Source organism: Salmo trutta, chromosome 23, assembly GCF_901001165.1.
Source record: "Salmo trutta chromosome 23, fSalTru1.1, whole genome shotgun sequence".
Lineage (NCBI taxonomy): Eukaryota > Metazoa > Chordata > Actinopteri > Salmoniformes > Salmonidae > Salmo > Salmo trutta.
Genome location: NC_042979.1, coordinates 31,290,851 through 31,318,181, shown reverse-complemented (window position 1 = coordinate 31,318,181; position 27,331 = coordinate 31,290,851). Strand labels below are relative to the sequence as shown.

General features: G+C 42.4%; 1 protein-coding gene across 1 annotated transcript; it reads left to right on the top strand.

The window, feature by feature from the left end:
• On the top strand, positions 1 to 26,517 carry LOC115160239 (protein CutA homolog). Its single transcript, XM_029710623.1, has 6 exons — positions 1 to 153; positions 1,459 to 1,607; positions 20,149 to 20,208; positions 25,677 to 25,722; positions 25,836 to 25,885; positions 26,026 to 26,517. Exons 1-6 carry the CDS (start codon positions 49 to 51, stop codon positions 26,126 to 26,128), a joined length of 513 nt encoding a protein of 170 aa, XP_029566483.1. The 5' UTR covers positions 1 to 48; the 3' UTR covers positions 26,129 to 26,517.
• The last annotated feature ends 814 nt before the right edge of the window (positions 26,518 to 27,331 follow it).

The window sequence follows — 27,331 nt, the reverse complement described above, 5'->3', positions numbered from 1 at the left end:
TCTCCCTCTCAAACCCGGGCCTGACAGTCTGAATAACTCTTGGTCGGAATGACATTTGTTGCTGGCAGTAAAATGGACTTCCTGTCCCTGCGATATCACAAGCAGTCCCTAGCTCAAACTCTCTGTCGTTTGGGATTGTTCGTGATCTGTATGGTAAGTTCATTATTTTTGTTGAATACAATTATAGAAATGTATCCAGATGGCAAATTAATCATGTTTTGGAATGTAGTTTTGTTGCAATAATTCACAAATGTCTATATAAGATCAGTTACCTATAACAATACAATATCTGGGGGAAAAACCCTCCCCAAATAGTCACAGATGTATTTTAATAAAGTGAAATGCTTCTCTCATACAAAACAATTATTGACAGATGTTTTTTGGGGGAGTGGTCACTGTTATTTAGTGAAATGCCAATCACTCCATCTCATGCCATGCTGCTTGCAGAGATACAGAGAGAGGCTGCAGCGAGAGAGAGAGGATTATAAATTGGCCGCTGTCTGTTCCAACTAGCCAGTCAGCTGTGGGAGCACAATAATAAGAGAATAGAGAACAGAGAGAGTCACCAAGATTAAGCCCGGACACAGCATTCTGATGGGACAGCAGGGATAATACCTGGCATTGTTCACTGACCAATGAATGACCATCAGGGACCATGTCCTGACTCCTTCCACAACTTGCCCTGAAGTGACCTCAACTCAGAGATGTGATTATAGTAGGTGGGATTTTTCCCAATAGCCTAACAACTGATGCAGGGTATCTGCTCCTAGATCTGTCTTTAAGGACAATTTGTTCTACCTGGTGTGATATGTGAAAGCATTACACTTGTTATGTGGCATAAGTGGCATGCCATCAGTACATTGTTACTTATAAGGCCATTTTAGGAAAACAGCCATTTTACCCATCCTCTCTTCTAGCTCGAAATGAAAACACATACATGCTTAGATCTCAATCTTGTTTTATGCTAACGGTCCCGAACATTAGAACCGAGCATGGAAAAAGGTCCTGTCATTACTCAGCCCCCTGGTCTTGGAATTCCCTAAAACTCCAGGACATGGTGTCCCTGGAGGAGTTCAAAGGACACATAGATGAATAGATTTTTGAGACGTAGTTGTTTCTAGTTGTCACCATATGTCAGGAGTTTGCGTTGCCTTATGTAAGGAAGCATGTTGTTATACTTCACACAAACATCCACGGTTTGTTTGCTGTTGTATTTGTGCTGTTGCCAGTGTCTTCTGTCTGTGTTGTCCATTTGGTTTGACATTGTTTTTTGTTGTTGTTTTTTTTATCCCCCATCCCCACAGGAGGCCTTTTGCCTCTTGTCAGGCCGACATTGCAAATAAGAATTTGTTCTTAATTGACTTGCCTGGTTAAATAAAGGTTCAATTAAAAAAATCTGATCACAAGGTGGGTGGGAAATGAATTGTGTTGCTGTTCCTCCTCCTCCCTCTTCTCCAGGGAATGGTGTTGACTATGTCTATGTATCCCATGCTGAGGTTCCTGGGTGGAAAGCTCCATTCTTCCTTCACAGGGAGCTATCTACCTGGACACCACTCTGTTCTCCTCATCAACTGCCCCAACGAACAGGCAGCCAAGGACATCGGCCGGTAGGCTACAGTCCAACCTACCATTATCACACTGTAACTAAACAATACTACCCCACCACACACAAACTACACAATGAATCAATGGTGAAATGCTTCTAGGCTAATCAATGTGATGGTTGTGTTAAACAACATCATGCACCCAAACAAAATGAGGGGAAAACCCTTGAATGCAATTTCGACTGTGTGGGATGAATGAACAGGTCGCAATTGTAAATGAGAACTTGTTCTCAACTTGTCTACCTGGTTAAATAAAGGTGAAATAAAATTTTTAAAAACAGGATCACTCATACACTATGTCATCTTTTGATGAGGTAGAGTTAGGGTTAGAGCATTTTCTGAGAATGAGCTAGGTTGAAGATAACAGAGGTTAAAACAAGAAGATTCTAATATCCCATAATGCATTGCATAAATGAGGAAGAATTCTAAAAATGGGACCAGCGATGCTAGTTGGCGCTGGTCCCATGAATCTGTTCATTTTCAAAAGCTTCCTCATGGAATTATTAGCTTGTCCTAACCTGGGTACCTTCAACCTAGATATTGAGTTAGTGGTTAGAGAGGCTGAGCGGCACGGCAGTGTTGAATAACTATTTTAGGACAGAATGATTTAGATGGGAGGAAAATTATGTTTTGTCATTGTTTTGGAGGATTAGGAATAAGGGGTATTAGAAGTGTGTGAACAGTATTTTGACTCTTTTTGTGGTACTGCAGGGTTACTCTCCCTTTATAATACACTATATATACAAAAGTATGTGGACACCCCTTCAAATTAGTGGGTTTGGCTCTTTTTTTACCCTTATTTTACCAGGTAAGTTGACTGAGAAAACCTTCTAATTTACAGCAACGACCTGGGGAATAGTTACAGGGGAGAGGAGGGGGGATGAATGAGCCAATTGTAAATTGGGGATGATTAGGTGACCATGATGGTATGAGGGCCAGATTGGGAATTTAGCCAGGACACCGGGGTTAACACCCCTACTCTTACGAGAAGTGCCATGGGATCTTTAGTGACCACAGAGAGTCAGGACACCCGTTTAACGTCCCATCTGAAATATGGCACCCTACACAGGGCGATGTCCCCAATCACTGCCCTGGGCGTTGTGATATTTTTTTACACCAGAAGAAAGGGTGCCTCCTATTGGCCCTCCATCACTACTTACAGCAGCATCTGGGACTGACCAGGACCAACCCTGCTTAGCTTCAGAAGCAAGCCAGCAGTGGGATGCAGTGTGGTAAGCCACATTCGTTGCTGACAGGTGTTTAAAATCGAGCATACAGCCATGCAATCTCCATAGCCAAAAATTGGCAGTAGAACGGCCTTACTGAAGAGCTCAGTGACTTTCAACGTGGCACCGTCATAGGACGCCACCTTTCCAACAAGTCAGGTCATCAAATTTACATAAGTCCTGTTGTTGTGAAGTGGAAACGTCGAGGAGCAACAGTGGCTCAGCCGTGAAGGGTTAGGCCACACAAGCTCACAGAACAGGACCGCCAAGTGCTGAACCACGTAGCGTGGAAAAATTGTCTGTCCTCGGTTGCAACACTCACTACTGGGTTCCAAACTGCCTCTGGAAGCAACGTCAGCACAATAACTGTTCGTCGGGAGTCTCTTGAAATGGGTTTCCATTAGAGGTCGACCGATTATGCTTTTTTTTCTCAACGCCGTTGCCGATACCGATTATTGGAGGCCCAAAAAAGCCGATACCGATTAATTGGCCTATTTTTTTATTTGTTTTATTTGTAATAATGACAATTAGAACAATACTGAATGAACACTTATTTTAACTTAATATAATACATCAATAAAATCTATTTAGCCTCAAATAAATAATGAAACATGTTCAATTTGGTTTAAATAATGCAAAAACAAAGTGTTGGAGAAGAAAGTAAAAGTGCAATATGTGCCATGTAAGAAAGCTAACGTTTAAGTTCCTTGCTCAGAACATGAGAACATATGAAAGCTGGTGGTTCTTTTTAACACGAGTCTTCAATATTCCCAGGTAAGAAGTTTTAGGTTGTAGTTATTATATGAATTATAGGACTATTTCTCTCTATATGATTTGTATTTCATATACCTTTGACTATTGGATGTTCTTATAGGCACTTTAGTATTGCCAGTGAAACAGTATAGCTTCCGTCCCACTCCTCGCTCCTACCTGGGCTCGAACCAGGAACACATCGACAACAGCCACCCTCGAAGCAGCGTTACCCATGCAGAGCATGGGAAACAACTAACGTTTGAAACGCTATTAGCGCGCACCCCACTATCTTGCTAGCCATTTCACATCGGTTACACCAGCCTAATCTTGGGAGTTGATAGGCTTGAAGTCATAAACAGCGCAATGCATTGCGAAGGGCTGCTGGCAAACGCACAAAAGTGCTATTTTGAATGAATGCTTATGAGCCTGCTGGTGCCTACCATCGCTCAGTCAGACTGCTCTATCAAATCATAGACTTAGTTATAACATAATAACACACAGAAACACAAGCCTTAGGTCATTAATATGGTCGAATCCGGAAACTATCACGTTTATTCTTTCAGTGAAATACGGAACCGTTCCATATTTTATCGGGTGGCATCCATAAGTCTAAATGTTCCTGTTGCATTGCACAACCTTCAATGTTATGTCATAATTACGTAAAATTCTGGCAAATTAGTTCGCAACGAGCCAGGCGGCCCAAACTGTTACATATACCCCGACTCTGCATGCAATGAACGGAAGTGTCACGGGCGGATAGAACAGTTTAAGGGTGAGTCAAGCGCAGGAGGCTGAGGTCCGTTGGAACAAACGTGATTTAATAAATCCAAGGGAAAAATCCATATAAGGCTGGGAGCACAACAGTCAAAAGATTAGAGGGAAGCTCCACTCGAAAAGACAGACGGGGCGCAGCCCGGCAACCCTAATGCCTAGACAATAAGTAGTAAACCAACTACGTATAAACAACACAACCCCTACCACACGTAACAATGAACAATCCCGCACGAATCCTAACTAAACACAGACAAACTAAATACCCCCCCACTAATGACTAACACGAAACAGGTGCAATCAAAAAACAGACATAACTAACAGACACTGAAACATAGATCGGTGGCAGCTAGTAGGCCGGCGACGACGACCACCGAGCACCGCCCAACCGAGGAGAGGCGCCACCTTCTGTGGACGTTGTGACAGGAAGAGAATTGACCTGGTTAATATTGCCTGCTAACCTGGATTTCTTTTAGCTAAATATGCAGGTTTAAAAATATATACTTCTGTGTATTGATTTTAAGAAAGGCATTGATGTTTATGGTTAGGTATAGTTGTGCAACGATTGTGCTTTTTTCGCAAATGCGCTTTAGTTAAATCATCCCGTTTGGCGAAGTCGGCTGTCTTTGTTAGGAAGAAATAGTCTTCACAGTTCGCAACGAGCCAGGCGGCCCAAACTGCTGCATATACCCTGACTCTGTTGCAGAGGTGACACATTTTCCCTAGTTAAAAGAAATTCATGTTAGCAGGCAATATTAACTAAAGGTGCAAGTTTAAAAATATATACTTGTGTATTGATTTTAAGAAAGACATTGATGTTTATGGTTAGGTACAAGTTGGAGCAACGACAGACCTTTTTCGCGAATGTGCACCGCATCGATTATATGCAACGCAGGACAGGCTAGATAAACTAGTAATATCATCAACCATGTGTAGTTAACTAGTGATTATGATTGATTGAATGATTGTTTTTATAAGATAAGTTTAATGCTAGCTAGCAACTTACCTTGGCTTCTTACTGCATTCGCGTATCAGGAAAATTGTTAGTTGAGATCGGTGTGGAAGAACTTGACTGGCCTGCACAGAATTCTGACTTCATCCCCATCTAACACCATCTAACACCTTTGGGATGAATTGGAATGCCGACTGCGAGCCAGGCCTAATCGCCCAACATCAGTCCTGACCTCACTAATACTGTTGTGGCTGATGAGAAGCAAATCCCTGCAGCAATGTTCCAACATCTAACGGAAAGCCTTCCCAGAAGAGTGGAGGCTGTTATAGCAGCAAAGCGGGGACCAACTCCATATTAATGCCCATGATTTTGGAATGAGATGTCTGACGAGCAGATGTCCACATACTGTTGGCCACATAGTGTATGTTTCAGAACACATCAAGATCGCAGGAGGTTGGTGGCACCTTAATTGGGGAAGACAGGCCCGTGATAATGGCTGGACCGGAATATACGGAATGGTATCAAATGCATCAAGTGTTTGATGCTCTTCCAATTGTTCCATTCCAGCCATTATTATGTGCCATCCTCCTCTCAGTGTAACGGCTGTCTTCGTGAAGTGAGGACCAAGGCGCGGCGGGTTGCATGTTCATCATTATTATTTATTAAATAAATGTGAACACGGAAAAACAATAAACAAAGAGAACGCCAGACGACAGTTTCACAGGCTACGACAACTAGCAGTGCGGAATACAATTACCCACAATTAACAAACAAAACACATCCCTATATATAGGACTCTCAATCAAAGGCAACTACAAACACCTGCCTTCAATTGAGAGTCCAACACCCAATTACCTAACATAGAAAATACTAAACTAGAAAGAACATAGAAATACAAAAACATAAAACATAACCCAAAACCCGTAAATAATAAATCAAACACCCTTCTAAACAAACCACCACCCCGAACCACATAAAACAAATACCCTCTGCCACGTCCTGACCAACTACAATAACAAATAACCCCTATACTGGTCAGGACGTGACACTCAGCAGATTCCTGTGATCAAGTTACAATTATTCTGCACAAGCCATAACTAGGACCCAGAGATTTTCCTGGTTTGGTTGCTTGGTCAGGAAAAACACCTGGCCCTATTTATATCACATGTGATGTGACAAACCACTAACCAAAATATATGCTAAGTAATTAGTATTCCCACAATGCTTCAATGCTTCAGCTCTCTCCTGTTTGTAGATGTCTCACTAAATAGAATAAAGAATAAATTAATAAAAATTACTACTTATTTAGTAATTATTACAGTCCAGCGAAATGCTTCCTTGCAGGTTCCTTATCGAAAATGCAACAACAATAAATTATAAAAGATAAGAATATGAATATAAAGTAAATGGCTCAATAGAATATAATAAACATTTTAGCATAAGTATACAGCTATTATTTAAATTCAATCCAGGATTCAACAAAAAAAAGACAATATATATATAGTGGGAATGAAAAGTATGTGAACCCTTTCGAATTACCTGGATTTCTGCATAAATTGCTCATAACATTTTATCTGATCAAATGTATTTATAAAGCCCTTCTTACATCAGCTGATATCTCAAAGTGCTGTACAGAAACCCAGCCTAAAACCCCACACAGCAAGCAATGCAGGTGTAGAAGCACGCATCTGATCTTCATCTAAGTCACAACAATAGACAAACAGTCTGCTTAAACTAACAACACGAAAACAATTATAATTTTTCATGTCTTTATTGAACACACCATGTAAACATTCACAGTGCAGGTTGGAAAATTATGTGAACCTTTGGATTTAATAACATGTTGACCCTCCTTTTGCAGCAATAACCTCAACCAAACGTTTTCTGTAGTTGCGGATCAGACCTGCACAACAGTCAGGAGGAATATTGGACCATTACTCTTTACAAAACTGTTTCAGTTCCACAATATTCTTGGGATGTCTGGTGTGAACCGCTCTCTTGAGGTCATGCCACAGCATCTCAATCGGGTTGAGGTCAGGACTGACTGGGCCACTCCAGAAGGCGCATTTTTTTCTGTTCAAGCCATTCTTTTGTTGATTTATGTCACGGCTGTCGAAAGGAGCGGACCAAAGTGCAGCGTGGTTGTAGTTCCACATTTTATTAAATCCGTGAAACTTTGCAATACACAAATAACTGAAAATGACAAAACAACAAACCGTGACGCAGAGAGAAACAGACACTACTCAAAATATAATCACCCACAAAACCCAGGAAGAAAACCCCCTACTTAAATATGATCTCCAATTAGAGACAACGAGGACCAGCTGCCTCCAATTGGAGATCATCCCAAACAAGCCAACATAGAAATACAAAAACTAGAACCTAAGAACATTGAAATAGAAAACATAGAAAAACACAAAACACCCCCTGTCACGCCCTGACCTACTCTACCATAGAAAATCACATCTTACTATGGTCAGGACGTGACAGTACCCCCCCACCCCAAAGGTGCAGAATGCACCTAAAACAAAAGAAACCGAATGCACCTAAAACAAAAGAAACCACAAAACAAAAGGGAGGGTAGGGAGGGTAACAATTGTCTATTGCGGCTCAAATGCAGTCCACATAACCTTAACCTCCAGCAGAGGAGGCGGCTCCGGTTCGGGGCGTACTCCCCGCTCCATCTGCTGATCCTTCTGCTTTATTACCACCTGACCGTGGATCGTCATCGAAAGAACCGGACTGTAGATCATTGCTGGAGGTTCTGGGCTCCGGTGCGTCGCTGGAGGCTCAGGGCTAGGGAGCGTCGCTGGAGGCTCCGGACTGGGGAGCATCGCAGGAGGCTCCGGGCTGGGGAGAGTCTCAGGAGGCTCCGGGCTGGGGAGAGTCTCAGGAGGCTCCGGGCTGGGGAGCGTCTCAGGAGGCTCCGGGCTGGGGAGCGTCTCAGGAGGCTCCGGACTGGGGAGCGTCTCAGGAGGCTCCGGACTGGGGAGCGTCTCAGGAGGTTCTGGACTGGGGACCGTCGCTGCAGGCTCCGTGCCATGGATCATCACTACAGGTTCCGTGCCATGGATCATCACTGGAGGCTTTGTGCCATGGATCATCACTGGAGGCTCCAGTCCATGGATTATCCCTGGAGGCTTCTTTCGTGGAGCTGGAATAGGTCTCACCGGACTAGAGAACGTCGCTGAGAGTTCTGGACTAGGGAACGTCACTGGAGGCCAGGTGCACCGAGCGCACCGGGCTGTAGCTGCGCACTGGCGACACAGTGCGTATCTCAGCATAACATGGTGCTTGCTCGATCACTCGCCCCCCACAGTAAGCACGGGGAGTTGGCTCAGGTCTCCAACCTGACTCTGCCAATATCCCCGTCTGCCCCCCCCAAAACATTTTTTGGGGCTGTCTCTCGCCCTTGCCTCGTTGTTGGTACAGCGCCTCATAATGACGCCGCTCCGCTTTAGCTGCCTCAATCTCCTCCCTCGGATGGCGATACTCCCCAGCCTGCAGGGTCCTTTTTCGTCCAGAATTTCCTCCCAGGTCCATTTCTGTTGCTCCTGGGCACGCTGCTTGGTCCTTTTGTGGTGGGTGATTCTGTCACGGCTGTCGAAAGGAGCGGACCAAAGTGCAGCGTGGTTCCACATTTTATTAAATCCGTGAAACTTTGCAATACACAAATAACTGAAAATGACAAAACAACAAACCGTGACGCAGAGAGAAACAAACACTACTCAAAATATAATCACCCACAAAACCCAGGAAGAAAAACCCCTACTTAAATATGATCTCCAATTAGAGACAATGAGGACCAGCTGCCTCCAATTGGAGATCATCCGAAACAAGCCAACATAGAAACACAAAAACTAGAACCTAAGAACATAGAAATAGAAAACATAGAAAAACACAAAACACCCCTTGTCACGCCCTGACCTACTCTACCATAGAAAATCACATCTTACTATGGTCAGGATGTGACAATTTACTTCTGTCTTTTGGGTTGTTGTTCTGTTGCATCACCATTTAGTCCTATTCTTTAACCTTGAGTTTTGGTTGAGATATAGACGTAAATCCAACTTATCAATTATTAATTTGTAGACAAACTGGAATTAATATAACATTTATAGATATATATATAAAGCTGCGATACGTAACTTTGTGGGCGACCCGATCAAATTCACACAAAAATGTTTAGATCTGTCATTCTCATTGAAAGCAAATCTAACAAAGTAGTAGGTCTATTCAATGTGTGCTTTTTCTTTGTGTCCCATTCTTAAATTTCGTTTTTTTGAATCTTTTACTTTTGATTTTGTACACCAGCTTCAAACAGCTGAAAATGCTATATTTTTGGTTTTGGAATATATATTTCACAGTGGTATAGATGGTACATGATTCTCTACACTATGCTTGCTTGTTTTGTCACATAAACTGAACTATTCGAATTTTAGCAACCAGGAAATGGCGCAGCAATTCCTGCATAGTACATCTTTAAAACTTTCAGAGTGAGAGTATCAGAACAACATTTTTTTCTCAAGCAGATATTCTCAGCTAAGCTACAACATCATTTCTGACTCATTCTGCCACTCACCAGACACTTATTAAAAAGAGGATATCTCTCTTTAACAATTATACCATTTCAGTGGACAGAAATAAGGAAATGGTCAAACGTGAGGGCAGTGAGACACTTTCTGCAGAAGTGAAATTAGTTCAAATATATTTTTAACATTACCAGATTGAAATAAACCTTCCATATTTGGCTAGACTGTAGAAAAGTAATTGAGAAATTGTTAAACAAATAATGATGAGGCTGTGTGAAAATATCTATCCCATAAGAGGTCTCAAATTGGTCTCAAATTGTTGAGAATACAGTATGTGGGCTTCAAAATTCAGAATAACCTAGGTCACACTTTACATTATGTTGCACTGATATGTCAACAGGAAATGCTCAACTGAATTGCTCTGTAAATAAATCTGTCACTCGTCGCAGAAGTTTGATTTGATTTAGTCTTATTCTTTAACTTAAAAAAAAAATGATGTTAAAACATACAATTTACTTGCAGTGAAGCCGCTCAACATTACATTCAGTCGTCTAACAGACTCCCATCCAGAGTGACCCACAGAAGCAACCAGGGTCAACGTCCTGCTCAAGGGCACGTTGACAGATCTCCAACAAGGTCAAAAAACGGGGACCCGAACCAGTGACCTATCAGCCACCGGCCCAAGCTCCCAACCGCCAGGCGACCAGCCCTCTAAAATCCCCCCCACAGTTTCCTGAGAGCTGCCCCTCTACTATCCGAGACCCCCCCCCACAGTCCCACCCCCCGAGATAAAGAAAAGTCATAATAGAATAAAATCATTCCATTCCCTACCCTCCAAGCACCAATCCCCACGTCCCCCAATGCACCAACAACCACCAAAAGGAACAAAAGAGAAAGAGAAAAACTAACAAAAACAGAAAACAACAATGCAAAAAACAAAAGACATCAAGTACAACAAAAATCCTAACAGCAAGGCACCCTGAATACGTTTGAGTGCGTGTATGGCACTATTTACATGTATGTATGTATGTATGTATGTATGTGTGTGTGTGTCTGTGTATGTGCACGTGTGTGCGTTTGAATGAGAGTGTGTGTATATGCATGTGTACACGCGTACAAACACCTGAGTGGCATCAGCCTCAGGTAAACAGGCATTAGATGTAACAACATTGCCCCTATTCTTCAAATTCGATTTTTGGCTAAGATGGAGACATGAATCCAACATATTTGTAGACAAGCTGGAAATAAAGCCAGACTAAGTCAGTGGCACAGATGGAACTATCCAAGCAGAAGGTACATCACCTTCAAATGTTGATATTTGGTTGCATTGACAATAAAACAGAATTCAATATAACTTTTGCAATAGACTAAATTTGAATAAAAAATATTGACATAAATAGCTTCTCTTTTTCAGGTCATTGAGAAGTCATTAAAAATAGATGCCCCTGAAAGGGACTTGTTTTAGGAAACTAGGTGTATGTCATGTGTTAATACTTCTCAGGAGAGCCATTTGAAGGTATACTTCGTTTTTGGGCAGAAATGCCTTCTGGAACATGTGAACTTTCATATACCTTAATAACAACCTTGTATGCCATCTGTAAATATGAATAAAACTGTTAAATTATGAGTCTAGTTGATTTAGCCACGGAAAGAGACAGGAACTTTCCCGCAAGCCATGATTGGCTGAGATAATGGATGGGCTGGACATATTGAGAGATGAGTTCATGTTTGTCTGCCATGTAGCATGCTTATGTCTATAACATGAGCTGTTCAGTATGTGTAGGTAATCCTTTCCTGGTTGGATAGCTATCTGCAGATTCAGGGTAGTAATGTTATGAGTTGGGATTATGGTTTATTGTTTAGCTAGCTAGCTAGCTACATGTCTAAACAAAAGACTCCACTATGCAAGTTACCATTTCACTACACCTTCTGTATCCTGTGCATGTAAAAACATTAACTTTGATTTTATTTTATATAGTATGTGTTTACGAGAAATGGTAATGTGAAAAACATCACAACAAAGTCAAATTAGTATATAATGTTAGGCCAACGAGACAGTGTCCAAGTCCTAAAATTCTCAGGTAGAATGCCTTGCTTTTATTTTGTCACACTCACAACCATAAGCAATTTTCTGTAATTGGCTTTCCATAAACTTGTAAATAATGATCTTGTTGTAAGTTTATTTTCCTGTAATAATGAAGACAAATGAGCTAAAGTGAAGATGTTGTCAGCTACAGGATATGATCATTATTTGAATTGGCTAGCCAGTTTACTTAACATTAGCTAGCTAGCTAACAAGCTAGAAACTAACCAAAACATTGTTAAGAAAGTTGCTTTTAGTTGCCTGGTTTGCTAGATTGACATATACTAAATACATTTTTTAAGCGGGTGGGTTTATTGGTGTTAAAATACACTAGTTATGCTATTTTGGACCACCAAGTTGCTGATGTCATGCAGCCTGTAGTTTTTGTGTTTGCACTTTTTATAACGACAACGACAAGTTTGATTTTGGAAGACAATATAATATTCATGATGTCACTGCGACAACTGTCGATAGACGTAGTATAAACCAGCCTTTAGTCTTGAAACTTTGGTTGTTTAGTAAATGGCCTCACATGAGTCCTTAGAGATGGGTGGGGTCGGGGCTAAGGTTCAAGAGGGTGTGAAAGATGCTGAATGTGTGTAAACAAAGAAGAGTACTCCAGTAGGTTTACCAAAACATTCAAGGGCCATTTTCTCAAAGGTGAGGTTACAAGTTTATCAACTTTAAAAGCAGAATTACTTTCTCATTGTTCCTTAACTGTACTGTATGACATACTATTTTCTAGCTCTGAGTCTCTACTTTTATCCATTGTAAAAAACACAGGCGATTCCAGGATGCTGGCCTTCTAGGCAGAGTTGCAAAGAAAAAGCCATATCTCAGACTGGCAAATAAAAAAAGATATATCAAGATGGGCAAAAGAACCGACACTGAACAGAGACATGGCTTTTTCTTTGCAACTCTGCCTAGAAGGCCAGCATCCCGGAGTCACTGTCACGCCCTGACCATAGAGAGCCCTCGGGGTTCTCTATGGTGTTTTAGGTCAGGGCGTGACTACGGGGGTTTCTAGGTATTATATGTCTATGTTGGTGTGTGTGTATATGGTTCCCAATTAGAGGTTTCTGAATATCGTTACCTCTAATTAGGGATCATACTTAGTGTGTCCTTTTTCCCACATGCTATGTGGGATATTGTTTTGTATGAGTGCCTATGTGCGCTACATACACTGCTCAAAAAAATAAAGGGAACACTAAAATAACACATCCTAGATCTGAATGAATGAAATAATCTTATTAAATACTTTTTTCTTTACATAGTTGAATGTGCTGACAACAAAATCACAAAAAAATAATCAATGGAAATCCAATTTATCAACCCATGGAGGTCTGGATTTGGAGTCACACTCAAAATTAAAGTGGAAAACCACACTACAGGCTGATCCAACTTTGATGTAATGTCCTTAAAACAAGTCAAAATGAGGCTCAGTAGTGTGTGTGGCCTCCACGTGCCTGTATGACCTCCCTACAACGCCTAGGCATGCTCCTGATGAGGTGGCGGATGGTCTCCTGAGGGATCTCCTCCCAGATCTGGACTAAAGCATCCGCCAACTCCTGGACAGTCTGTGCTGCAACGTAGCGTTGGTGGATGGAGCGAGACATGATGTCCCAGATGTGCTCAATTGGGTTCAGGTCTGGGGAACGGGCGGGCCAGTCCATAGCATCAATGCCTCCCTCTTGCAGGAACTGCTGACACACTCCAGCCACATGAAGTCTAGCATTGTCTTGCATTAGTAGGAACCAAGGGCCAACCGCACCAGCATATGGTCTCACAAGGGGTCTGAGGATCTCATCTCGGTACCTAATGGCAGTCAGGCTACCTCTGGCGAGCACATGGAGGGCTGTGCGGCCCCCCAAAGAAATGCCACCCCACACCATGACTGACCCACCGCCAAACCGGTCATGCTGGAAGATGTTGCAGGCAGCAGAACGTTCTCCACGGCATCTCCAGACTCTGTCACGTATGTCACGTGCTCGGTGTGAACCTGCTTTCATCTGTGAAGAGCACAGGGCGCCAGTGGCAAATTTGCTAATCTTGGTGTTCTCTGGCAAATGCCAAACGCCCTGCACGGTGTTGGGCTGTAAGCACAACCCCCACCTGTGGACGTCGGGCCCTCATACCACCCTCATGGAGTCTGTTTCTGACCGTTTGAGCAGACACATGCACATTTGTGACATGCTGGAGGTCATTTTGCAGGGCTCTGGCAGTGCTCCTCTTGCTCCTCCTTGCACAAAGGCAGAGGTAGCGGTCCTGCTGCTGGGTTGTTGCCCTCCTATGGCCTCCTCCACATCTCCTGATGTACTGGCCTGTCTCCTGGTAGCGCCTCCATGCTCTGGACACTATGCTGACAGACACAGCAAACCTTCTTGCCACAGCTCGCATTGATGTACCATCCTGGATGACCTGCACTACCTGAGCCACTTGTGTGGGTTGTAGACTCCGTCTCATGCTACCACTAGAGTGAAAGCACCGTCAGCATTCAAAAGTGACCAAAACATCAGCCTGGAAGCATAGGAACTGAGAAGTGGTCTGTGGTCACCACCTGCAGAACCACTCCTTTATTGGGGGTGTCTTGCTAATTGCCTATAATTTCCACCTGTTGTCTATTCCATTTGCACAACAGCATGTGAAATTTATTGTCAATCAGTGTTGCTTCCTAAGTGGACAGTTTGATTTCACAGAAGTGTGATTGACTTGGAGTTACATTGTGTTGTTTAAGTGTTCCCTTTATTTTTTTGTGCAGTGTATTTCACGATCGTTATATCTTTTTTGTTTTGGAAGTTTCACTATCATTAAAATGTGGAACTCTACTCACGCTCTACTCACGCTGTCCAATTATTCATACGACGGTCGTGACTGTCGCCTCTTCACTGTTGATGGTGTTGAATGGTGTTTTGCCGGTACTATTCAATGAATCTGCCAGTTGAAGCTTCATCAGTGCTTGTGAATTCCATCCTTTTCGTTCCCTTCCATACCCACAGCATTGCCAGGAAGCAGAGTTGAGATTTGATTCCTTTTCCCTCCAGTGACTGTCTGATCAGAATGTATTGATTGCATTGTTTTTCTTAAGCCTAGCAGACAGGTCCTGGACGAATCGAATGGACTGGCCGTGGATTTTGATCTCCTTTCCCCCCTGTGCCTTCAGAATGTTGGTCAGATGTCTGAGATATGGCTTTTTCTTTGCAAATCTGCCTAGAAGGCCAGCAGGAGTCGTCTCTTCACTGTTGATGTTGAGGACTTGTGAGGCGTCTGTTTCTCAAACTAGACACTCTAATATACTTGTCCTCTTGCTCAATTGTGCACCGGGGCCTCCCACTCCTCTATCTATTCTGCTTAGAGCCAGTTTGCGCTGTTCTGTGAAGGGAGTAGTACACAGCGTTGTACAAGATCTTAAGTTTCTTGGCAATTTCTCACACAGAAAAGCCTTCATTTTCTCAGAACAAGAATAGACTGACGATTTTCAGAAGAAAGACTTTGTTTCTGGCCATTTTGAGCCTGTAATCGAACCCACAAATGCTGATGCTCCAGATACTCAACTCGTCTAAAGGCCAGTTTTATTGCTTCTTTAATCAGAACAACAGTTTTCAGCTGTGCTAACATAATTACAAAAAGGTTTTCTAATGACCAATTTTACCTTTTAAAACTATAAACTTGGATTAGCTAACACAACGTGCCATTGGAAATCAGGAGTGATGATTGCTGATAATGGGCCTCTGTACGCCTATGTAGATATTCCATTAAAAATCAGCTGTTTCCAGCTACAATAGTCATTTACAACATTAACAATGTACTTCTGATCAATTTGATGTTATTTTAATAGACAAAAAATGTGATTTTCTTTAAAAAACAAGGACATTTCTAAGTGACCCCAAACGTTTGAACGGTACAGTTGAAGTCGGAAGTTTACATACACTGTCACGACTTCCGCCGAAATCGGCTCCTCTCCACGTTCAGCGGTCGACGTCACCGACTTTCTAGCCATCGCCACTCCAATTTTCATGTATCCATTTGTTTTGTCTTGTTCCCTGCACACCTGGTTTTCATTCCCCAATCAATCTACATGTATTTATTCCTCTGTCCCCATCATGTCTTTGTGAAAGATTGTTTGTGTTACATGTTTATTGTTGACGCGCCAGACTGGTTTGTTTTTCCGTGGTATTTCACGAAGATGTTTATTGTTAAACATAATTATTGTGACTGTGTTGCACTTTTGCCTCAAAGTGTACGCCTGTTCACAAATCTCTTCTCTCCTGCACCCGACTTCGCTACCAGGGCGCACACACCTGATATAAACTTAGGTTGGAATCATTAAAACTCGTTTTTCAACCACTCCACAAATTTCTTGTTAACAAACTACAGTTTTGGCAAGTCGGTTAGAACATCTACTTGTGCATGATACAAGTAATTCTTCCAACAATTGTTTACAAACAGATTATTTCACTTATAATTAATTCACTGTCACAATTCCAGTGGGTCAGAAGTTTACATACACTAAGTTGACTTTGCCTTTAAACAGCTTGGAAAATGCCCCAAAATTATGTCATGGCTTCAGAAGCTTCTGATAGGCTAATTCTCATAAAAAATTGTAGACCTCCACAAGTCTGGTTCTTCCTTGGGAGCAATTTCCAAACGCCAGAAGATACCACTTTCATCTGTACAAACAATAGTATGCAAGTATAAACACCATGGGACCACACAGCAATCATACCGCTCAGGAAGGAGACACATTCTGTCTCCTAAAGATGAACGTACTTTGGTGCGAAAAGTGCAAATCAATCCCAGAACAACAGCAAAGGACCCTGTGAAGATGCTGGAGGAAGCAGGTACAAAAGTATCTATATTGACAGTAAAACAAGTCCTATGTCGACATAACCTGAAAGGCCGCTCAGCAAGGAAGAAGCCACTGCTCCAAAACCGCCATAAAAAAGCCAGACTACGGTTTGCAACTGCACATGGGGACAAAGTTTGTGCTTTTGGAGAAATGTCATCTGATCTGATGAAACAAAAATAGAACTGTTTGGCCGTAATGACCATCGTTATGTTTGGAGGAAAAAGGGGGAGGCTTGAAAGCCGAAGAACACCATCCCAACCGTGAAGCCTGGGGGTGGCAGCATCATGTTGTGGGGGTGCTTTGCTGCAGGAGGGACTAGTGCACTTCATAAAATAAATGGCATCATGAGGGAGGACATTATGTGGGTATATTGAAGCAACATCTCAAGACATCAGTCAGGAAGTTAAAGCTTGGTCGCAAATGGACAATGACCCAAAGTATACTTCCAAAGTTGTGGCAAAATGGCCTAAGGACAACAAAGTCAAGGCATTGGAGTGGCCATCACAAAGCCCTGACCTCAATCCTATAGAACATTTGTGGGCAGAACTGAAAAAGCGTGTGCGAGCAAGGAGGCCGACAAACCTTATTCAGTTACACCAGCTCTGTCAGGAGGAATGGGCCAAAATTCACCCAACTTACTGTGGGAAGCTTGTGGAAGGCTACCCGAAACGTTTGACCCAAGTTAAACAATTTAAAGGCAATGCTACCAAATAGTAATTGAGTGTATGTAAACTTCTGACCCACTGGGAATGTGATGAAAGAAATAAAAGCTGAAATAAATAATTTTCTCTACTATTATTCTGACATTTCACATTCTTAAAATAAAGTGGTGATCCTAACTGACCTAAACCAGGGAAATTTTACTTGGATTAAATGTCAGGAATTGTGAAGAACTGAGATTAAATGTATTCGGCGAAGGTGTATGTAAACCTTCGACTTCAATTGTATGTATCTCCTTAAGGAAGAAGGAACATATTTGTACTTGTATTACGTACTTGTAAACTGTACATATTACCTCAATTACCTCAACCTCTTACTTTTTCTTACTTTTTGAATCTGAATTGTTAGGAAAGAGCTCATAAGTAAGCACTTCATGGTAAGATCTACATTTAATTCAATTTTTGTTGGAATTTCAGTTTATTTCCTGAATTGACTGCCTAGAATTGAGCCCAACCCTGGTCTGTCGTGAATGTAGATGAGCTGTTCTCTTTTTAACATGGCCCTAATTGGAGAGAACACTGAGTAGGTTTCAAACGAGCTGCTCCGAAATGTAAATGTTCTTCCCTCCATCCATCCTCTCAGGTTAAAGCAGTAGTATTAAGGAAATGTTTTCAAAATGAGGATATTGAGCAGCAACACAGGTCGTCTAGCTAACCACCATATACTAAAATATCCACAAAGGTTGATAGCCAGCCAGCCATATATACAGTATATCGATTTAGAAGATTAGTAATTTTATACAAAACAAAAATATAAACATAACATGTAAAGTGTTGGTCCCATGTTTCATCGCCTGAAATAAAAGATCCCCAAAATGTCCATACCCACGGAAAGCTTATTTCTCTCAAATTTTGTGCGCAAATCTGTTTACATCCCTGTTAGTGAACATTTCTCCTTTGCAAAGATAATCCATCCACCTGTCAGATGTGGCATATCAAGAAGCTGATTAAACAGCGTGATCATTACACAGGTGCACCTTGTGCTGGGGACTATAAATTCCACTCTAAAATGTGCCGTTTTGTTACACAACACAATGTCACAGGTGTCTTAAGTTTTGATGGAGGGTGCAATTGGAATGCTGAATGCAGGAATGTCCACCAGAGCTGTTGCCAGATAATTTAATGTTCACTTCTTTACCATAAACCGCCTCCAACGCCATTTTAGAGAAGTTGGCAGTACATCCAACTGGCCTCACAACCTCAGATCACATGTAACCATGCCAGCTGAGGACCTCCACATCCGGCTTCTTCACCTGCGGGATCGTCTGAGACCAGCCACCCGGACAGCTGATGAAACTGTGGGTTTGCACAACCAAATCATTTCTGCACAAACTGTCTCAAGGACGGTCATCTGCGTGCTCATCGTCCTCACCCGGGTCTTGATCTGAATGCAGTTTGGCTTCATAACAGACTTCAGTGGGCAAATGCTCACTTTTGATGGCCACTGGCACTCTGGATAAGTGTGCACTTCTCAAATGAAACTTGGTGTCAACTGTACCTGGAAGATTGCATACAGTGTGTGTGGCGTCGTGTGTGCGAACGGGTTTGCTGATGTCAGAGTTGTGACCAGAGTGTCCCATGGTGAGGGTGGGGTTGTGGTATGGGCAGGCATAAGCTACAGACAATGAACACAATTGCATTTTATCAATGGAAATTTGAATGCACAGAGATACCGTGGCGAGATCCTGAGGACCACGGTCTTGCCATTCATCCGCCGGCATCAACTCCTGTTTCAACATGATAATGCATGGCCCGATGTCACAAGGATCCATACACAAATCCTGGAAGCTGAAAATGTCCAAGTTTTTCCATGGTCTGCGTACTCAGACATGTCACCCATTGAGCAGGTTTGGGATGCTCTGGATCGACGTGTACGGCACCGTGTTCCAGTTCCTGCCAATATCCAGCAACTTCACACAGCCATTGAAGAGGAGTGGGATAATATTCCACAGGTCACAATCGACAGCCTGATCAACTCTGTACGAAGGAGATGTGTTGTGCTGCATGTAGAAAATTGTGGTCACACCAGATACTGAAAGGTTTTCTCATCCACGCCCCTACTTTTTTTAAGGTATCTTTGACCAAGATATGCATATCTGCATTCCCAGTCATGTGAAATCTATAGATTAGAGCCTAATACATTTATTTCACTTGACTGATTTCCTTATATGAACTGTAAGTCAGTAAAATCTTTGAAATTATTGGATGTTGTTCAGTGTATATTATGAAGGTATTATTTAAGAGCATTGGAGATAAATCACAATTATAAAACAAATTGAGCTAGCTAACTAGCAGATTTAAAATCAATCATCAATATGAATGACCATCTTTTCCCGATGTCAATCATATCTTTAGGAGGCACTGTAACTAGCTTGCTTACAATTTGTGATGAGTGAGTGTGCTGTTGCAGAATTAAAAAGGCCTATTCTCAAAAATGGTAACATTTTCGCTACAGAAGCAGTTGGTATGCTGTGAATTTTGAGATATTCATTTGTACAGTTTCAGCACGTGTCCACTGAAAGCTCTGTGCACGGCCCTGGGCCATATACTAAATAGGCCAAATATTCTTTAAAATAACAACACATCTGCAAAATAACTGAATGATATCATAATTGTTGCTGTCTCTCTCCTCTTCTCCCTTCCTTCCTCTTCTCTCCCACAGAGCCATTATGGAGAGGAGGATGGCAGCATGCATCAATATTCTGCCCAGGACCTCCACCATGTAAGTACTGCCAGTGCCAGTCTGGCTCACACACATTTTTCAATTTTAGCAGATTCTCTTATCCAGAGCGACTTACAGTAGTGAGTACATACATTTTCCCTACTGGTTGCCCCAAGGGAAGCTAATCCTGGCATTGCAAGCACAACCCTGGCATTGCAAGCACCATTCTCTACCAACTGAGACACACACACACACACACACCACACACACACACACACACACACACACACACACACACACACACACACACACACACACACACACACACACACACACACACACACACACACACCTTAGGGTAAAGGTAAGGGGTTAGGTTTAGGGTTACAGTTCGTGTTACAGTTTGGGTTAGGGTAAAGGGTTAGGTTTAGGGTTACAGTTAGTGTTACAGTTTGGGTTAGGGTAAAGGTAAGGGGTTAGGTTTAGGGTTAGGGTTACAGTTAGTGTTACAGTTTGAGTTAGGGTAAAGGTAAGGGGCTTACCTTTACCCTAACCCAAACTGTAACACTAACTGTAACCCTAAACCTAACCCTTTACCCTAACCCAAACTGTAACACTAACTGTAACCCTAAACCTAACCCCTTACCTTTACCCTAACCCAAACTGTAACACTAACTGTAACTCTAACCCTAAACCTAACCCCTAAGCTTAAAATAGCCTTTGTCCTCTTGGGATGTGGGAATTTTCCCCACAAGGGAGAATTTACTATCCTTGTTTTTACTATCCTTGTGGGGACTTTTGGGGATTTTAGGTCCGCACAAGGATAGAAGAACCAACCCACACACTCACACACACACACACACACCCTTCCTGAGTGTGGATATCCTTTGCTAAGGAAACTACTGAGACTTGGAATTATATCAACTCGCCACCCAAGACTTATTGTTAAGTGCACTAAAGAGGAACAATGGGTAATTATTGAAGATACACATGCTCACCCACTGAATCTTTTCACATGTCTATTTTCAAAGGATAAAGCTAAGAATATTAACATCTTCATAGTTAAGAACACTATAACAATATGGAAGAAAACCAATTCTTCAAGAACCAATATCTCTCCCAAAAATCAAATCAAATAACATCAAAGTTGATTTGTCACGTGCGCCGAATACAACAGGTGTATACCTTACAGTCAAATGCTTACTTACAGGCTCTAACCAATAGTGCAAAAAAAGGTGTTAGGTGAACAATAGGTAAGTGAAGAAATAAAAACGACAGTAAAAAGACAGGCCATATACAGTAGCGAGGCTATAAAAGTAGCGAGGCTACATACAGACACCGGTTAGTGAGGCTGATTGAGGTAGTATGTACATGTAGATATGGTTAAAGTGACTATACATATATGATGAACAGAGAGTAGCAGTAACGTAAAAGAGGGGTTGGTGGGGGGTGGGTGGTGGGTGGCGGGACACAATGCAGATAGCCCGGTTAGCCAATGTGCGGGAGCACTGGTTGGTCGGCCCAACTGAGGTAGTATGTACATGAATGTATAGTTAAAGTGACTATGCATATATGATAAACAGAGAGTAGCAGCAGCATAAAAAGAGGGTTTGGGGGGGGGGCACACAATGCAAATAGTCCGGGTAGCCATTTGATTACCTGATCAGGAGTCTTATGGCTTGGGGGTAAAAACTGTTGAGAAGCCTTTTTGTCCTAGGCTTGTCACTCCGGTACCGCTTTCCATGTGGTAGTAGAGAGAACAGTCTATGACTGGGGTGGCTGGGGTCTTTGACAATTTTTAGGGCCTTCCTCTGACACTGCCTGGTGTAGAGGTCCTGGATGGCAGGCAGCTTAGCCCCAGTGATGTACTGGGTCGAACGCACTACCCTCTGTAGTGCCTTACGATCGGAGGCCGAGCAGTTGCCGTACCAGGCAATGATGCAACCAGTCAGGATGCTCTCGATGTTGCAGCTGTGGAACCTTTTGAGTTTCCTGAGGGGGAATAGGCTTTGTCGTGCCCTCTTCACGACTGTCTTGGTGTGTTTGGACCAGTCTAGTTTGTTGTTGATGTGGACACCAAGGAACTTGAAACTCTCAACCTGCTCTACTACAGCCCCGTCGATGAGAATGGGGCCGTGCTCGGTCCTCCTTTTCCTGTAGTCCACAATCATCTCCTTAGTCTTGGTTACGTTGAGGGATAGGTTGTTATTCTGGCACCGCATGGCCAGGTCTCTGACCTCCTCCCTATAGGCTGTCTCATCGTTGTCTGATCAGGCCTACCACTGTTGTGTCGTCTGCAAACTTAATGATGGTGTTGGAGTCGTGCCTGGCCATGCAGTCGTGGGTGAACAGGGAGTGCAGGAGGGGACTGAGCACGCACCCCTGTGGAGCTCCAGTGTTGAGGATCAGCATGGCAGATGTGTTGCTACCTACCCTCACCACCTGGGGGCGGCCCCTCAGGAAGTCCAGGATCCAGTTGCAGAGGGAGGCGTTTAGTCCCCGGATCCTTAGCTTAGTGATGAGCTTTGAGGGTACTATGGTGTTGAACGCTGAGCTGTAGTCAATGAATAGCATTGTCACATAAGTGTTCCTTTTGTCCAGGTGTGAAAGGGCAGTGTGGAGTGCCATAGAGATTGCATCATCTGTGGATCTGTTTGGGCGGTGTGCAAATTGGAGTGGGTCTAGGGTTTCTGGGATAATGGTGTTGATGTGAGCCATTACCAACGTTTCAAGCACTTCATGGCTACGGACGTGAGTGCAACGCGTCTGTAGTCATTTAGACTGGTTGCCTTTGTGTTCTTGGGCGCAGGGACTATGGTGGTCTGCTTGAAACTTGTTGGTATTACAGACTCAATCAGGGACATGTTGAAAAAGGCAGTGAAGACACCTACCAGTTGGTCAGCACATGCCCGGAGCACACATCCTGGTAATCCGTCTGGCCCCGCAGCCTTGTGCATGTTGATCTGTTTAAAGGTCTTACTCATGTCGGCTACGGAGAGCGTGATCACACAGTCATCCGGATCAGCTGATGCTCTCATGAATGCCTCAGTGTTGCTTGCCTCGAAGCGAGCATAGAAGTGATTTAGCTCGTCTGGTAGTCTTGTGTCACTGGGCAGCTCGCAGCTGTGCTTCCCTTTGTAGTCTGTAATAGTTTGCAAGCCCTGCCACATAAGATGAGCGTTGGAGCCGGTGTAGTATGATTCAATCTTAGCCCTGTATTGATGCTTTGCATGTTTGATGGTTCGTCGCAGGGCACAACGGGATTTCTTGTAAGCTTCCGGGTTAGAGTCCCACACCTTGAAAGCGGCAGCTCTACCCTTTAGCTCAGTGTGAATGTTGCCTGTAATCCATGGTTTCTGGTTGGTGTATGTACGTACAGTCACTATGGGGACGACGTCCTCGATGCACTTATTGATAAAGCCAGTGACTGATGTGGTGTACTCCTCAATGGCATCGGAAGAATCCCGGAACATGTTCCAGTCTGTGATAGCAAAACAGTCCTGTAGTTTAGCATCTGCTTCATCTGACCACTTTTTTATAGACCGAGTCACTGGTGCTTCCTGCTTTAATTTTTGCTTGTAAGCAGGAATCAGGAGGATAGAGTTGTGGTCGGATTTACCAAATGGAGGGCGAGGGAGAGCTTTGTATGCGTCTCTGTGTGTGGAGTACAGGTTATCTAGAATATTTTTCCCTCTGGTTGCACATTTAACATGTTGATAGAAATTTGGTAGAACTGATTTAAGTTCCCCTGCATTAAAGTCTCCAGCCACTAGGAGCGCCGCCTCTGGATGAGTGGTTTCCTGTTTGCTTATTTCCTTGTACAGCTGACTGAGTGTGGTCTTAGTGCCAGCAATTGTCTGTGGTGGTAAATAAACAGCCACGAAAACATATGACTATTTTACACCATTTTAAAGACAAGACTCTCCTTTATCTAACCACACTGTCCGATTTCAAAAAGGCTTTACAACGAAAGCAAAACATTAGATTATGTCAGGAGAGTACCCAGCCAGACATAATCAGACACCCATTTTTCAAGCTAGCATATAATGTCACAAACACCAAAACCACAGCTAAATGCAGCACTAACCTTTGATGATCTTCATCAGATGACACTCCTAGGACATAATGTTATACACTACATGCATGTTTTGTTCAATCAAGTTCATATTTATATAAAAAAACAGCTTTTTACATTAGCATGTGACGTTCAGAACTAGCATTCTCACCGAACACTTCCGGTGAATTTACGAAATTACTCACGATAAACGTTCACAAAAAACATAACAATTATTTGAAGAATTATAGATACAGAACTCCTTTATGCAATCGAGGTGTCAGATTTTAAAATAGCTTTTTGGTGAAAGCACATTTTGCAATATTCTGAGTAGATAGCCCGGCCATCACAGGCTAGCTATTTTGACACCCACCAAGTTTGGTAATCACCAAACTCAGATTTACTATAAGAAAAATTGGATTACCTTTGCTGTTCTTCGTCAGAATGCCAGGACTTCTACTTCAACAACAAATGTTGGTTTGGTTCCAAATAATCCATAGTTATATCCAAATAGCGGCGTTTTGTTCGTGCGTTCAAGACACTATCCGAAGGGTAACGAAGGGTGACGCGCCGGCGCATATTGTGACAAAAAATGTCAAAATATTCCATTACCGTACTTCGAAGCAGATCAAACGCTGTTTAAAATCTATTTTTATGCAATTTTTCTCGTAAAATAGCGATAATATTCTGACCCGGAGTCGTTGTTTTCGTTCAAAGACTGAAAGTGTAAAATGGCCTCTTCACGTGCAAGCGCGCACCCGTCTCATTGTTCTCAGATCAACCACTATCCAAATGCGCTACTGTTTTTCAGCCAGAGACTGCAGAGTCATCATTCAACATTCTGGCGCCTTCTGAGAGCCTATGGGAGCCTTAGAAAGTGTCAAGTTACAGCAGAAATCCTCTGTTTTGGATAGAGATGACAAAGAAGGCCATCTTCTCAGGTTTTGGCCTGCCATTTGAGTTCTGTTATACTCACAGACACCATTCAAACAGTTTTAGAAACGTTGGAGTGTTTTCTATCCAAAGCTACTAATTATATGCATATTCTAGTTTCTGGGCAGGAGTAATAATCAGATTAAATCGGGTACGTTTTTTATCCGGCCGTGAAAATAATGCCCCCTATCCATAACAAGTTAACATGAATCACATAAAATGAATAATAATCTTCAGAAATGACTTTGTCAAAGCAACAAAATAACTACAATGATGGTGTAACCTTGGATAAATGTTGGGGTTAAGTTAGTTAAAATCCTCCTAGAAGTCACAGAGGATGTACAAAGGGACATGTCAAAATACTGAATTGTATTGAATGTTCCATGTGGTCTATATTAAAGGGCACATCATTTAATATCACATGCTTTTAAAATTCAATATTTGCGCTCAATTTCTACTTAAAATATCAAAGTTTCATTGAACAACCCATGTACAGTTTACTACTGTGAATGTCCCAAAGGTTTTTATTTTTGTCCCATAGGTATTACTGGAAAGGGGAGATTCAAGATGCGACGGAAATTCTGATGGTAAAGTTATTTGGTTGAGCTATGCTTTCATGTCTCTGGCCGGTCGTTCAGTATTACACTGTGAGTTGAAACCAACTTTCCAGAGTAATAACTAGGATTTTTCTGCATTGTAGTTGGTGAAGACGAGGACCTCGAAGACCCAAAGGCTCATAGACTATGTCAAGTAAGTTACATTTGTTTTTTTTATAGAAATTATCCCAAGCAGTTGGGTCTCGGGCAACAGTACTTCAGGTCTCAGGAAGGCAGTAGCAATGCTAACTTAGGCACCTGCTACATAATGTATGTGTTGTTGCTCCTCCCCAGGTCTGTGCATCCCTATGAGACTCCAGAGGTGCTTAGTTTCCCTGTGGAGGACGGGAGCCTGCCCTATTTGAAGTGGGTGGATGAGGCTGTTCCTGACGACTGACCAATCAGGGAGAATATCCTCAATGACTTGTGATCTTATTGGACATGAATCTCCAATCTATTGGTTAACTGGAGAGAAAGGCAACAGGAATTGGCTGGGAACCAGCAAACTTTGGATTGGCTTGAGGGGTTCCAAGTTCAAACTCTTGCTTTTAAACTTGATCCACAGATGCTAAATGTTTAGCTCCTCCCACCATGACATTGATATTGTTATAGCTCTGTTTTATACAGGTCCTGTTGTTGCCATTGAAATTCCGAGCTTGACATGACCTCTGTAACGTTCATTGTCAGTTTGTCAGACCTGAGAGTTTGTAGCTCCAGATCTGCAGATAGTTATCTTGAAACAACATTAAACATTAAATAATAATATTCAGTGTTGATTCAAGGTATTAGTTACGTTAGAGTATTGTTATTTAAAATTATTTATATTGCATTGTATTCCTAAAACATCAGATTCATGTTAGATTAAATCACATTCCTTTTACTTATCTGGTTTCTCTCTAGATGACACAGCACCCCTGTTTACCGTTTCACTGTGAACCAAAAAGTTGATTGCACTGCATTTCGAGAGGGAATCTTGAGCACTGTTTGAGATTTGTGTTCTAAGGATAACTTTTTGTAATATATGATGGCACAAAAATACGTTCCTTCTTCCTTAAGGTGATACATACAGTTTAAGTCGGAAGTTTACATACACCTTAACCAAATACATTTAAACTACGTTTTTCACAATTCCTGACATTTAATCGTAGTAAAAATTCCCTGTCTTAGGTCAGTTAGGATCACCACTTTATTTTAAGCATGTGAAATGTCAGAATAATAGTAGAGAAAATGATACATTTCATGTTTTATTTCTTTCATAACATTCCCAGTGGGACAGTAGTTTACATAAACTCAATTAGTATTTGGTAGCATCGCCTTTAAATTGTTTAACTTGGGTCAAGCATTTCGTGTAGCCTTCCACAAGCTTTCCACAGTAAGTTGGGTGAATTTTGGCCCATTCCTCCTGACAGAGCTGGTGTAACTGAGTCAGGTTTGTAGATCTCCTTGGTCGCACACGCTTTTTCAGTTCTGCCCACAAATTTTCTATGGGATTAAGGTCAGGGCTTTGTGATGGCCTCTCCAATACCTTGACTTTGTTGTCCTTAAGCCATTTTGCCAAAACTTTCTAAGTATGCTTTGGGTCATTGTCCATCTGGAAGAC

What these genes read in the sequence shown, in the direction of transcription:
- LOC115160239 (XM_029710623.1), top strand. Translation starts at nt 49, where the DNA reads ATGACATTTGTTGCTGGCAGTAAAATGGACTTCCTGTCCCTGCGATAT. An exon ending in GATTGTTCGTGATCTGTATG is followed by an intron (nt 154 to 1,458) that starts GTAAGTTCATTA and finishes CCTCTTCTCCAG; the next exon opens with GGAATGGTGTTGACTATGTC. An exon ending in GCAGCCAAGGACATCGGCCG is followed by an intron (nt 1,608 to 20,148) that starts GTAGGCTACAGT and finishes TCTCTCCCACAG; the next exon opens with AGCCATTATGGAGAGGAGGA.